Genomic DNA, 13344 nt, shown 5'->3' with positions numbered 1-13344 from the left:
ACCGTTTTTTTTTTTGTTTCTCTGTTGGAGTGTTGGGTTCACTTCATTATTAATGCCCCTGCACCTAGGCCCCTTTTATAGAGGTGCCAGAGGAACTTAAGTTACCTTGCATTCCCCATAAATTAAAAGATTAGTGAAATCATTAGAGAATGGTAGCATGGTATAGTAAAAAGAACATCAGATCAAGAATTAAGAAATCTGGGCTCTGTTCCCAGGATTGCTACTAACTAACCTTGTAAACAAGATATTTCACCTTTTTAAGGCTCTATTTCATCATTTGTAAAAGGAGAGTTTTGTACTAAATAGTCTTCAAAGCTCCTTCCAGACTTAGAATTTCATATATCTATGGTCTTTTAAAAAAAAATCAAGTAGCATTATGGTCATCAAGGGTCCCTGAGGGGCTTCAAAGGCCTCCCAAGTTTTGCCTGTGAGATTCTAAGGGAACCCTTGCAGTGAGGCCCAGGGAGTGTGGACACAGTAGGCAAATCCGTGGGGGGGATGAAAGGAGAATGAGAATCAGGCTGGAGGTTACCATTCATTGGAGAGCTAGAGAAAATTGGTGCACATACTTGTACACATTTACACAGAGCTTCCATCTGCTGCAAGGACTCCACTGGGCGTAGTGCCACCGTGGAAAAGCGCTTGGAAAAGCGCTTTTTTTGGGCCTGATGCAGCCTAACCAATATGAAGAAATGGATGTAGGTCTGATTTGTCATTCACGTAACTAGAAGGTTTTGATGGGCAATGCTGTGGGAGAAAGAAAATATTATTAGGCATTAGGCAAAAATGTGATTAGCGTCTCCTGGTCTAAAACACTCTTTGGGATGATAAATCAGGATTGTGCCCCATGCCATACCTATAGGGACATAGTCACTTTTGGCTGAGATCCCAACCTGTAGATTAGCAGAGCAGAAGGTCTAAAGTCCAAAACTAACCTTTCTAAAACATCATTGTGGTCATGAGTTCTGTCGCAAGCTGTAGAAGAAAAATGTGCTTCATTTAATTCAAGTAATAGAGGTATTATCAGCCAGTCAGTCAAAGTTTATGGACTTCTTCCTGAGAGTGCCCTATGATAGCAGTGTGGGACCACTCACCTCTCTATTTTCACCCTTTTCTTCCTCTACACAGTTTTTTCAGGCTCCTCTTGCCCTCTGAATCATCCAGTCCTAAGCTCTACTCCTCAGGTGTTAGATATAGCTGAGCCAGCCCCTGATAGCTCATGCATATTTCTGCCCCCTGCCCCCAAATCTGGATTAGGTACTTCTGTCCTGTCCACATCTCTATGCTAACACTCATCATTATTAGCAATAATTGCTTGTGGTGAGTTCTCTCGAGGGTTGGAGCCATGTTTTATTTCTCTCTGCATCCCTCTAACAATGCTTGGCACATGTGGGTGTGGGATAAAGAGTACTAAGCGATTGAATGAATGACTACATCCATAGACAACAGACAGGGCCACCATCCCCATGCCTGACTCCTCAGAACAACCTTAAACAGAAAATATCGCTAGATAATATAATATAAAGGAGAAATTACATTTACTTTTGAGAAGTTTCCAAAGTCGTATAGGTTGGGTATACAGCCCTTCCTCTTCGTGTGTCATCAATTACGCACAGCCGTTTATATGTTCACCTCATCTGCCTGGATGAAGTACAGCTAGCTGGCAAGAAAAGCCTTTCTATAACAACTAAAATAGGTATTATCAAATTCATACGTCATAAGAAGAGCACCCCAGCCTGTCTCTCAGATTTAGGTATTCACTTTAGGTATAATTCTGAGAAGGTTGGCGCATGAGTCGGGGAGGGGGGCGCTCGTGTGTGTGTGTGTATAAATGTGTGTGTGTGTATAAATGTGTGTGTAGGCTCGTGTGTGTGTGTGTGTGTGTGTGTGTGTGTGTGTGTGTAGGCTCATGTGGTGAAGGGGTAAATAGCCCAATGCAGAGAGCTTCCCTGTAAGTGAAAATAAAAAATCTTCATGTGGATGACTTTGTAGTCTATAAGTTATTAAAAGACAGGGAAACAGGAATTTTATAAAGGTTTTTCTTTTCTCAAAATGGTTAAAATGAAAATGAAAATAAAAAAGTGGCTCCTAAAGGAATAAGCTTCAGGTGTTTGAAGAATTCACTTATGTGGAACTCTTCATTTTCTAATGTAACGGGATAAATGAGGTGTATGTCTGGGTATGAAAAATGCCCCTATACACACATTGTACAGAGAAACCAAGCTTTGTACCCTCCCCAGGAGACTGGGGAAGTCTCCTGTGGTGGGGGGAGTGATGTCTGAAGTATGACACCTTTCCATTATTAAGATTTAGATCTCCTAGTCTACCCCCAGTCTTCAGATGCTTTAAAAACTCTGGATCAATTAGTCATTTTTCCCTTCCTATTTTTTCCATTGTAACTTTGGACTCATGCTGTCAAGCTTCCCAGGCACATGTTGCCATAGGAGACTCTGTTTGTTTAGGGTGGAGTAGTTGTTTTTGGCAGGTTGGGGGAGGAGCAATTAATTCTAATAGGTATATAGTAAATTAAATACTTGAGTCTTTCCAACCTTTTCTCTGTATTTCTGCTCTTTTTTATAAATTCCCTTCTCTTCCCAGATGACCCTTTAAGAGCAGAAAATAAACAGCTTCTAGAAATCATGTCCAGGCTATAGCAATAGAAGTCCAGTGGGACCTAGAGAAGGTCACCTAGACTATTTCTGCTCTTTTCAACATATCTTCCCTAATGTTCTTGAGATGAGAAGCCATCCTTAGGGAAGATTTTGGAAAGAAAGATTCCCCAGGATCCTTTATTAATCCATTCAGATGTTTAAGTTGTTCTTATGAAAACGAAGATCTTTAGATCTGCTTTTAATCTTCCATACTGAAGACCATACTTTTATATGAAGGAAAAGTATTTTGGGTGCTCTTTGGATTTTTATAGACAATTACATGAAAAAGAAAGAAGGAACAGATTAAATTTTGCCAATGAGTCAGTCAGGGTTGGAGGAAAAGTAACAGATGCAGTGTTAGAAAAGGAAAATATACTCCAAAAACTTGAAAAAGAAAACTCTGAGGGAATCTCAGTAAATGTATCTGGTCCTCCTGGGAGGACTCAAGAGCATCTATAGGTGTTAAGGATGCAGCTAGTTGTGTTTTGACTCCTATTATTTGGCTGCAATTGTGGACGCAAGTTCTGATTACATAGCTGTTCCAAGTTCTCCGAAGCCAGAGTAACTGGCTCTGGTGTTAAAGACAAACGCTCATCTCAGAATCTTTGTCTTTTATCCCAGTGAAGCCCATGTTGAAAACACAATTCATTTTCACTCACTGCTCTCAACTGATATTGCTGTGCAGCTGTGCGACAGCTGTTGAGTTCCACCCCACAAGTAGCAGTTTTCAGTGGTTGGCAAACTGGTATACATCTGGAATGATGTTCAAATGACCTCAGGACCCCATAGAATAAATCAAAACATTGAAGTAATAACTTGGATGAGCTCGTTCTGATGTAACTCAATTGCTGAAAATTATTTAATGTCCATTTTTCAGTTTAGTGATCTATCTCATCAAAGCATAGTGAAATAGGGAACAGTTGACATTTAAGGAGGGTGGGGGGAGAGAAAGTGATTTGAACATGTGAACTGGAAGGTGGCCTCAGAACTCAGGAGTCTACTGTCTTGTGGCCCAAAGAGTTTGACCACAAGATGTTTCCTGCAGCTTCGCAGCTGGGCATCTACTCAGGATGGGGAGCAACCAGTGTGATTGAGTAGGTGGGCTAGCTGGTGTGCCCTACAGGATGCTGGGGACACTGTCTCCCTCCAGGCGTGGTTCTAGAGAAACAGTGCATTGGGCTGCTGAGCTATGTTTTAGACACTTGCTGCTGTTCTTATCATGCATTCCCTTTTGGGGTGAAACACTCCATTAACTCTGGTTTGGCCTGGGCCCCTTTCCCGTTTTGCTTCTTGTTAACTTGCAGCAATAACAGGAGTGGATGGAAACAGTTCTGCTTTCTCTGCTCTAATTCTGTGTCTAGCTGCTGTGCGTGAGGTAGCTGTGCATGTGGAACTCTTTCTGACCCAGCACTGGTGCTTCCAACTCTAGGACCACTGCACTCTGGACAGACACCATTTGAGTCTTCATTGCACCCCAAGACTATGACTACTAGGGTCTCTAAGTACAAGGACCAGGAGAAGGGATGGATATTATGGTCCTTCATCTGTGAGAAGCAGCAAAGAGTCAAGATGCATGACTTCTCATCCCAAGCTCTTCTTGACTCTAGCTATGTGACCTGGGGCAATTTTTGTCATCTCTATGCATCTCCATTTACTCACTGATAAAACGGGACTTTTAAAGCCAACCTTTCCTGATACACAGGCTTTTCCTGATGATCAACAGAGTTAAAATGTGTGAGACTATTTTGTTAATCTACATAATATAAATAATATTTATAATAATATAAATAATATAACTGTTGTCACAAGAAAGCAAAAAAATTGATCAAGGAGTTGAAATGAACCATTCTGGACCCTAGAGTAGGCCAGCAGCAGGTGCTACAGGTGAAATTTGACGATTCCTTTGGTCCCATGGTCTTACCTTGAGACGTCAACTTCTTGCAAATGTTAGGTCAGTTTGTGTCCTGCCCCTTGGGTGCTCTCTCTTAATATCTCTTGAGTCCCATGGTTTGTGTTGGGCATAGGGATGAGTGGGAGAGTAGGGCAAAGCCCAGTGAAGCCGAGCCTAGACACTGACCTCCCACCTCTTTGCCAGCCTTTCCAGGCGGATGGTTGGTGTGACACTATCAACAACCGGGCCTACTGCCGCTACGATGGGGGAGACTGCTGCTCCTCCACACTCTCCTCCAAGAAGGTAAGCGAGGCGCCTGGGAGTGGGGAGAGGGCAGCAGCTCCAGGAGTGAAGGCAGGTGCTTTGGCTAGCTCTCCTTCATGGTGTATCATTATTGATTTTTATTCAACAGTCAAGAGGAGGGGATTATAATGAACCAACATTGGAGCTTCTACAGCGACAGGATTAAGGATAGTGATTTTAGGATAGGTTGTTAGAAAACACTAATTCTTTAATTGTCAATCCTGTAACTCCTTCAGAAAAGCCATGGCTTTTGCTACTCAGAGACTCACATCTGCTCATCATTGTCCAGGAAACATTTCTGTAGGCAGGGAATAATGGCCTCCACCCTTTCGGGAGGCAGGCTTGCCAATGAATTGATATCTAGTTATTATTCATCTTCATAATTAAATTAATAATCCTATAAAGTGTATTATAAGCATATTGCAAGTATATGTTGAGTGGCCACCACAAGCTACCTGGAGCACTCTCTGGACTGGGCTCTCTTAAACTGGGCAGATATGCTCAAGCTAAGCCTGTAAAATTGAATAGGCTGAAATTTTGCAATAATATGGATAAAAAACCAAGTGCTGCAAAGATACATGATGCTTTTGGCCAATATATAGAATCAGAAATATGCAAGAGAGAGTATTTCCTTCCTTGTACATGTCTCCACAATAAAGTCACACCTGCATGATCACCTCTATGCAGAGCTGAATACTGCAGCTCCTAATGGCTAATATTTACTGAATGCTAGCTATGTGCTGGGCACTATTTTCACCACTTATGTGAATTAATTTATTTAATGCAGAGCGCTCAGGGGCTCATTGTATCACTGTTCAATTTGGCCCTCTTTCGCTCTGAAAACCCATAAATTCCAAACCAAGAGAAACAGATAAAAAGCTTGGATTACAGGTCAGAAATCATGCCAACTAGTTCCTATCCTCACTTGCAGAAAGTAACTGGTCAGGGATCCCATCTCTACGCAGGAAGACAGGACCACTTTGGAAACAAGCAGGCAGTTCTCTCCCCATCTCCATCTCACACTCAGCAAATCTAGGGTTTGTCTTTAATGGATTTCAGTGCCTGCGGCCAGCATACACCAGAATCAGGATTGAAAAGGCACTTCACCCCACCCCACCCCCATTGACTCCTAAGTCACATTTTACTTCGTATGTGAAGATATGCTGGGAAGTTTCCCCAAACAGCACCACCCATTCTCCAGCCCTCTTGCCCAATCACCAAGCCCGTCTCTCCAGTGCACTTGGACCACTAAATGATATGCCTATATATTTTTATCTCATTTGATTGTCCACGCCCAAAGGGTAGAATGTCTGCCATTTTTACAGCATTTCTCCCAAATGCCTGGTTCTCTCTGAAGCTAGTTAGGGACATTCAAAAAGTGTGTTTATCTGTTGGTAGCAGTACAAGCAAGAACTTTTGCTGGACCATCTCTAGCATGGAAGAGGGATACTTACATAGCAGGAAGGCAATCCAGCCACAAACAATGGGTAGAGAGATGCATTGTTTCACCAAGCCAAAGTATATATCCTGGGTTCAAGAAGGGAAAAACCTCATGCTTATGAAGGTGGCAGAGATGATCCTATGGCCCCAAGAACACCAAAGAGTAAGTAAGAGTCATAAAGCTAGGCTATAGAGTCTTGGTTTTCCGGATAGTAATGTCGTGACCTTGAGTTAAGTCACCCAACTTCTCTTGGCCTTTCCTGAAAAAAGAAAATGCTAACATTCATTTTACTTACTTTACAGGGATTTTTGTGAAGATGATAATAGCAGCAAAAACATTAACAGCAATAGTTTTAGACATTAGCGGTAGTATTAGAAGTAGTAGTAACAGGTGTTATAGGTGCCTGGAAATGTGTTTCATATCTGTCCTCTTATTTAAACCACACTAACACTCTCTGGGGCAGTTACTGTTGTCCTCTAACTTTATATATAAAGAAAGTGAAGCAAGGATCCCTAAGGAGACATGGTGTGTAAGTGAAAGTACTGAGTATTAATTTCACTTCTGTGATATTAACACATAATCCCACACTTCCTCTGGGACCAAGGGAGAAAAGTGAAAGCTGGCTGAAAAGTGTGAAGCTTGGCACGAAAATCAGTTATTTCAACTTCTCTTTGATTTCCCCTAGGTCATTCCATTTGCTGCTGACTGTGACCTGGATGAATGCACCTGCCGAGACCCCAAGGCTGAAGAAAATCAGTAACTGTGGGATCCAGCTCCTCCTTCCACTGCCCTGGAGGCAGTAAGAAAGAGAGGCTTCCCCAAAAGGAAACAAAAGGTGAATGAAGAAGAAAGACCATGAAATGAGGAAAGGAGGAAGAATGCGAAGGATCTATAAGAAATGCAAGAGGATGTTTATAGGTGCCAGTGATTGCATCAAGTAGCCCAAATAGGGAAGAATCATAGGCAAAAGTTTCTTCCAAGAGGCAGTTGCTTAAAAGTGGAAGAAGAAATATGATAGATATACAAGGATCCTCCTCCCTCATTTATATTCTATCCAACCCCATCCTCAACTCTTGCCCTACTCCCCTACTCCCCACTCTGCCAACTGTTCAGCCCCACCTAACTTGTAAACCAATACCAAAATAGTAGAACAGAAGTTGCCAGGGACACTCTGTTAATACCCATTTTGAATGGATTGCCATCTTTCAGGGCTCGTCTACTCTAAACTGGCTCTCTCCCTTTCTTTTGTGTAGTCTTCTGTAGTAATAATGAGGTTAGTTATTAATTCTTTATAAGTATTTAAACATAATTATATAAATATATATATTATATTTTTTGCTGTCTACTAAGCTAAAAATTATCCATTGTTCCACACATGCTGCTGTGAAGTTCACGTCCAAAATGAATGCTGGGGGTTTGAGGATAGAAAGATAAGTTCTTCTGCCATCTTTCTATTGATAGGAATTGGCAGGTTGAGAGGGAATTGGAGAAGGAGAGAGAGATTAGATGGAGTTCTTGAGGCTAACATGTCAGCTAATCATCTTTTTGTGAGCTTGGAGCTGGGCCCACTTTGAGGAGATGGGGCGTTGCAATGACAACACTAAGAGGCATGAGAAGTTGGGTGGGACTACCTACTGGTGATGGGTCCAGGAGAACTAGACTTTGGTTCTTGAGTATCCATCCAAAAAGAATATATTCACTTCTCAGAACTGTTAGTTGGAGGTGGTGAGACCTGGGACTTTCTACACTTCCATATGTACCTGCTCCAAGTGTGGCTCTCAGCCTATCCGTCAGTCAACAAGTTAGTATTAGGGCTCATTCTCTGATCACCAGGATTACAGGAACTCACGCATTCCTCATACTTGGCCTGTGGTCTCACTCCTTCTGAGTCCCCAAGCCTGATCATCATTCACAGCCACAGGACCGATTGTTGATTTTCTGGGGAAAAAATATGTTATGGAAATGACATAGGAGAAAGGTGGGAGGAGATAAGAGATGCAAGTACAGGCAAGGATGGAGGAGCCAAGGGAGGCCATAGAGAGGGGAGAGGTCAGGGGTAAATCAGAGCCCAGGGCAGGAGGATGAAATGAGTCAAGGAGAGACTCGGCCTTGTTGCAAGTCTCCAAAGCAGACCAAGGGGGATCCTTTGAACCATGCAGAATCTGAGGCAAATTCTATTCAAGTGCGATGTATCCAATCTGTGACCCAGAGATTTTGATTTGAGCAAGCTCTGGAAACACATGGAGCAAGGGTGACACTCTGTGGGGAGAGAGAAAAATTTCAGCCATTTAGGGTCCATTTTGTTGTCATTATCTCTTCTCGTTCAATAGATGGACTGTCTGTGAAATGACCACGTTAACTGCCTCCGTTTATGTCCGAGGCTTTCTCTTTGTGCCTGTGGTCTGTTGCAGTTGTGCTTTGGTAATGATTTCTGTATTAGGTCTTGGGGAAAGAGAGTAATGAGCTAATTTCTTGTTCAACACCCCAGTTTGTCATCTCAGGAAGGGTTGGCGGCTTGCCTCCCTCAAAGCTTCTTCTCTGGTGGAAGTGAAGAGCAGACGAAAACGAGAGAGCAGCTTTGGTCTCTCTGGATCGTCTGCTCTCTGGCTCTGACCACAGGTTTTCTGCTGTTCCCATCAACACTGAAGCAATGGCCCTGCAAATAGGAGGAGGAAATATTACCCACCACTCTCTTGAGCCAGACTTCATGTAGGAAAGAACGATATTCTGGAATGGAATAAAAAGGAGAAGAGGATATACACATATTTATCTGTGGGGATATGAAATGAAGTAGCAGAATCATTGGAGAAAGGAAAGAGCAGAGTTTGCCCATCCCAAAACACTCTTGTCCTCTATATTTCTAGCCATAAGGGAAAGGATAGCCTGGCTACCTACTGTTCGTTATCTGCATTCACATTTATTGCCCCTAAGAAGAGAATAAATATTTATTTCTGGGATTCTGATAGGCTTCAATGTGGAAAGGAGAGTGGAAAAGTTTAGATTCTCCGTGAAAAAAAAGAGTTGTATAGTTGTTTTCTTGGGGAAAGTATCCCATTTCCTGGAAGTGTGTCCAGGTCTGTGTAGGGGAATCCTGCCCCGTCTGAGATTGGGGCCACGGACGAGTTATCCTGGGCATTGCCCAGCTCAAGAAGGCTACAGCCCCCACAAGAATGCGGAGCCTGTGGTTCATGCCAGTGTGGGTCTGTGCTCAGTCTCTCCACAGGGGTAACAGTGAGAACATTGCTCTTTCATACTTCATGTAAAAATATTTCATTCTGCGTTGGCAGCCTCTGCAATTCACCACTGCCCTGGGAAGGCAAGAGCACAGTTCCTGTGGTGTGTGGAAAGCCCCTCAGGCTGTAGGCTGCCCAGCCTTAGTCAGCTCTGGCCATTCAGAGACAGCAGGTTCTTCCAGCCCTTGTCCCTGGGGCCTAGTGTTGTGAGCGCCTCAGGTCACTAATCAAGTTGAAGGATTGACACACCATGGTTACAGATCCCCAGTGGATATCAGCTCACGCTTGCTCCGTGTGGTGGTCTGTGTTCTGCTGCTCTTACCCATCCATGGGGTCACGGAGGGCCTCTCCCAGAGGCTCTTCTGTTTCTTTGTTCCCAAATCACCTCTCTGCATCCTCTTTTTCTTAGTAACTACGGCTCTGGTGCCCTGGTTGCCCATGGCTAGCTGACTCTGATGATTAGCGTGACAGCCTCCAACCAGAGAGATGAGAGGACAGAGTGAGGAGAATGGGCAGCTGGCAAACTTGTATGTCAAAAGTAAAGAGCTCCTCTTGGTTCTCTCCTTTCCTTCCCTCCATGACAAGGCATTGGACTTGGCACTTCCTCTACTCTGTGAGATCACTATTGAGTGCGTCAGTTAGCACCCCAAGGGGATGGCTTGATTGGGAACACGGTGAAAGGAGCTGATCTACTGTATTGTAATGTAAAACAGCTACAGCCAGTGATTTTGTAAGATTAAAAGATGTTCATTAAAAAATCAGCACACAAAATACTAAGTGTCTTTGGTGTTTTATTCTTTGTTTAAATCATTTTTTCACTTCCAAATCACTTTCCATTTGCTTGTGCCAGGTCCAGACATCCATCATTGATTCATTGATTGATCGATCATTCCTTTCAGGCACTTAAACACTATTTATTAAGTAAATGGTATGAGTAAGGGAGATAAACATGAAAGTTCGTGAGGAGAGATGACATATACAAAAACAGAGTACACAGTAGTAATGTCAAGTGCCTCATGAGTTGTGAAATAAAGTGCAAGAATCATTTACAGTTCAGAGGAAGTAAGAGTTACTCCTGGGTGCCAAAGGTAGGTAGCATTTAAAGGATGGTCCGTGAAGGATGCATATGAGCTTGGTAGGCAGAAATGGGAAAGAGGGAGAGGAGAGTCCAGGCAAAGTGAAGAACAGGGCTGACGATATGGAGGTAGGAATGGGAAAAGGCTGGGCGATTTTGGACATCACTGGGGCATCCAGCTTAGCTAGAAGGTAGAACTCAGCTAACATGCCATGCATTTGGCAAACATAGTCTTATTTAACTCTCACAATGCATTTCCAATTTCCATATTCTCATTTCACAGATGTGGACACCAAGTGTCAGTGTGGTGAAGAAAGTTCTTTAAGGTCGCATGCCTGGAATTAGGTTCAGGCCTGGTTCTGTGAGACACCAAAAAGTAAGAGGGAAAAGAAAAATGATAGTTAATAGGATAGGGAAAAGGAAGAGAACTGTCAGAGGGGATGCCTCTGCATTAAGCCTACACACCCACAAGGATTATCATGACAGGAAAGGGAGGCCAGGAGGAGCAAGCTTTTGAAAAAAGAGCATGTATTTGCTTATTGATAAAGTTGGTTTTAGGGCCAGATAGGGAACTGGTTGGACATTTCATGTAAAGCAGTGTTAAGCACCCTGGAGGAGGCCTCTGCAGCTGGGGGCAGTGTGCCAAGGCCTCTGGCCGTGCCAGGCCCCACCTGGCTGCCTGAAGGGCTGGGTAGTTATCTCAGCACACGGGGAGCCATTTGGGAAGGTCTGTGGGATAGATAAGTTAGAAATGTGAGCTTGGAACGTGAGAGAGAGGCTTGTGACTAGAAATAAACATTTGAGAGTAAAAATATATTGTCTGACATTTTCTTCATGGTTTACAAAGTGCTTTCATATGCTTTATTGCTACCCGTGGGTTAAACAGAACATTTTTGTTTCCATTTTACAGATGAAGAAACTGAGTATCAGAAAGGTTATTGAATTAAGTTCAGATAACTAAGTGCAGGTCGGGATGAGAATCCAAGTTTTCTGTCCCCAAATGGGATGTACTTTCCACTACACGATATTCTGCCCACTAGGCCCAGAGTGAACCCCCCACCCAGTTGAAATGAGAAAGTTAAGTGTCTTTTTACCTGTTCATATTTCAAGGTGTTTACTGGTTTCCCTGTCGCTTTTTTAGTAGCTGATGGTAAGAACTAAGAGCAAACCTTCTAGAGCACCCTTCCAGGGCCTTCTGCTCGTGCCAGGCCCTGAGTATAAGCAGATGCCCCTGCACATGCCAGTTAGGCCAGCTGGACTGAGACATCTGGCAAGGCTGCCTTCTCCCTAATAGCTTCCCCAGGGAGAGCCCTGGAGAGAGACTTTGGAGCTCTGGTTTCTATTGACTGACAAACTTAAATGACATGATGAGTCACCTGTCAGCTGAGAGACTCACTAGTCTTAGATTCAGGCCACCAGATGATGAGGGGCTCAGGATGGGGAGGAGGGTAATGAGAAAATTTTCCACTTATAAATAGCTCCAGGGCATCTCTTTTTATGTCACCCCAGGAAGACCACTGATTCTGGACCCCTAACATTTCAGGTTGCCCAATGGTTGGCTCAGAAAAAAGAGGTGGTGATGAGAATCTTATATCTCATAAAATACATCCACGCCCATAAAACTTTCTGCATGTGCCTTGGGTATTTGGGTCTGGAACAAGGTAAGACTACGGTAGAGAATAATGATCATTTTCAAGTCTGCCATGATCTGAGCCTACCTGGGCTTGAATGCACATTTGCCGGTCAGTATCCAGTCTGGTGGTCAAGATACTGTGAGGTGTGTGGATTTGCTACATTCAGCTCCTTGTTGATGATCCCTTTGTTTTTTTCTCTATCCTGCCGCTAGATCTTCAGGTTACATCGCCAAGTGTTAGTAAGAACTGGTGCGACAATGGCAGAGTACATTCTTAAAGGAATCTACAAGTCAAATCTGGTTAACATTCCAAATCAGTATAAGAAAAATATTTCTAGGCCCTGAAAGATAGTGCAGAGTAACTACAATTTGCTAATGTTCTTCAAATCAAATTTTCTTCTAAGGATAATTTAATATAGACAAGCTTCCTCTATCCACATAAAAGTCACTTATTTGAATGCAAAAAAATAACTAAAAGGAGAGTGTTGACTTTTTAATGACTACCAATCATGTATCAATTTGCCTCTCCTCTGCATTAGATAACTGCTATCTAAAAAGGCAGCTGCCTTTTTCAAAATGTGTATGCACATACGAGTCACGTATTTAAATCACACAAAAGGCTCAAAGTTAGAGAATGTTGCCATACGGCAGCTCAGTATGTGTAGCTCTGAGTGCTTTCTGAATAGTAAGCCAAGTTGTGTTAGAACACAGATGACTTCCAAGGAAAGATTTTGTTGTTAGTGAATCGGTAACCTTTAGAATGACCTGTAAGAGAGTTCCTACAGCTTCTTAAAATGTCCAAGTAGTCTCCACCCTGGGAAATATTGCTTATTAACTCAACGCTGCTCATACCTTCTCTACTTTGCTAGGTGACCTGCTGCAGGGAGGCTGGGGGCGGGGATGACCAAGTCTGGACCTGGTCAGTGGATCTTCCTGAGTCTGGAAGGTCAATGTACAGGATGCATTAGTGACTTGTAATCCATGGGCAGCACCATGGTGATCTGCAAGGAGCACAAGCTCTTGAGCCTGACAAATGTGAATTTGAATTCTGACTCCACCACTAGCTAGATCTGTCATCTAGTTACTTAACATCTCTGAGCCTCCGTTTCCTAAATAT

The 13344-nt window shown here is 43.1% G+C and overlaps 1 protein-coding gene across 1 annotated transcript in view; it reads left to right on the top strand.

The window, feature by feature from the left end:
• PAPPA2 (pappalysin 2) overlaps window positions 1-10280 on the top strand; it is a 266866-nt gene extending 256586 nt beyond the window's left edge. Inside the window, exons 21-22 of the mRNA XM_058540002.1 lie at window positions 4747-4845; window positions 6972-10280. Of these exons, the coding sequence (XP_058395985.1) occupies window positions 4747-4845; window positions 6972-7046 (174 nt within the window). The 3' untranslated portion in view covers window positions 7047-10280. The remainder of the gene's footprint in view (window positions 1-4746; window positions 4846-6971) is intronic.
• Window positions 10281-13344: the final 3064 nt, after the last annotated feature.

Source organism: Diceros bicornis, chromosome 4 (genome assembly GCF_020826845.1).
Source record: "Diceros bicornis minor isolate mBicDic1 chromosome 4, mDicBic1.mat.cur, whole genome shotgun sequence".
Taxonomy (NCBI): Eukaryota; Metazoa; Chordata; class Mammalia; order Perissodactyla; family Rhinocerotidae; genus Diceros; species Diceros bicornis.
This window is presented reverse-complemented; position numbering and strand designations above follow the sequence as displayed.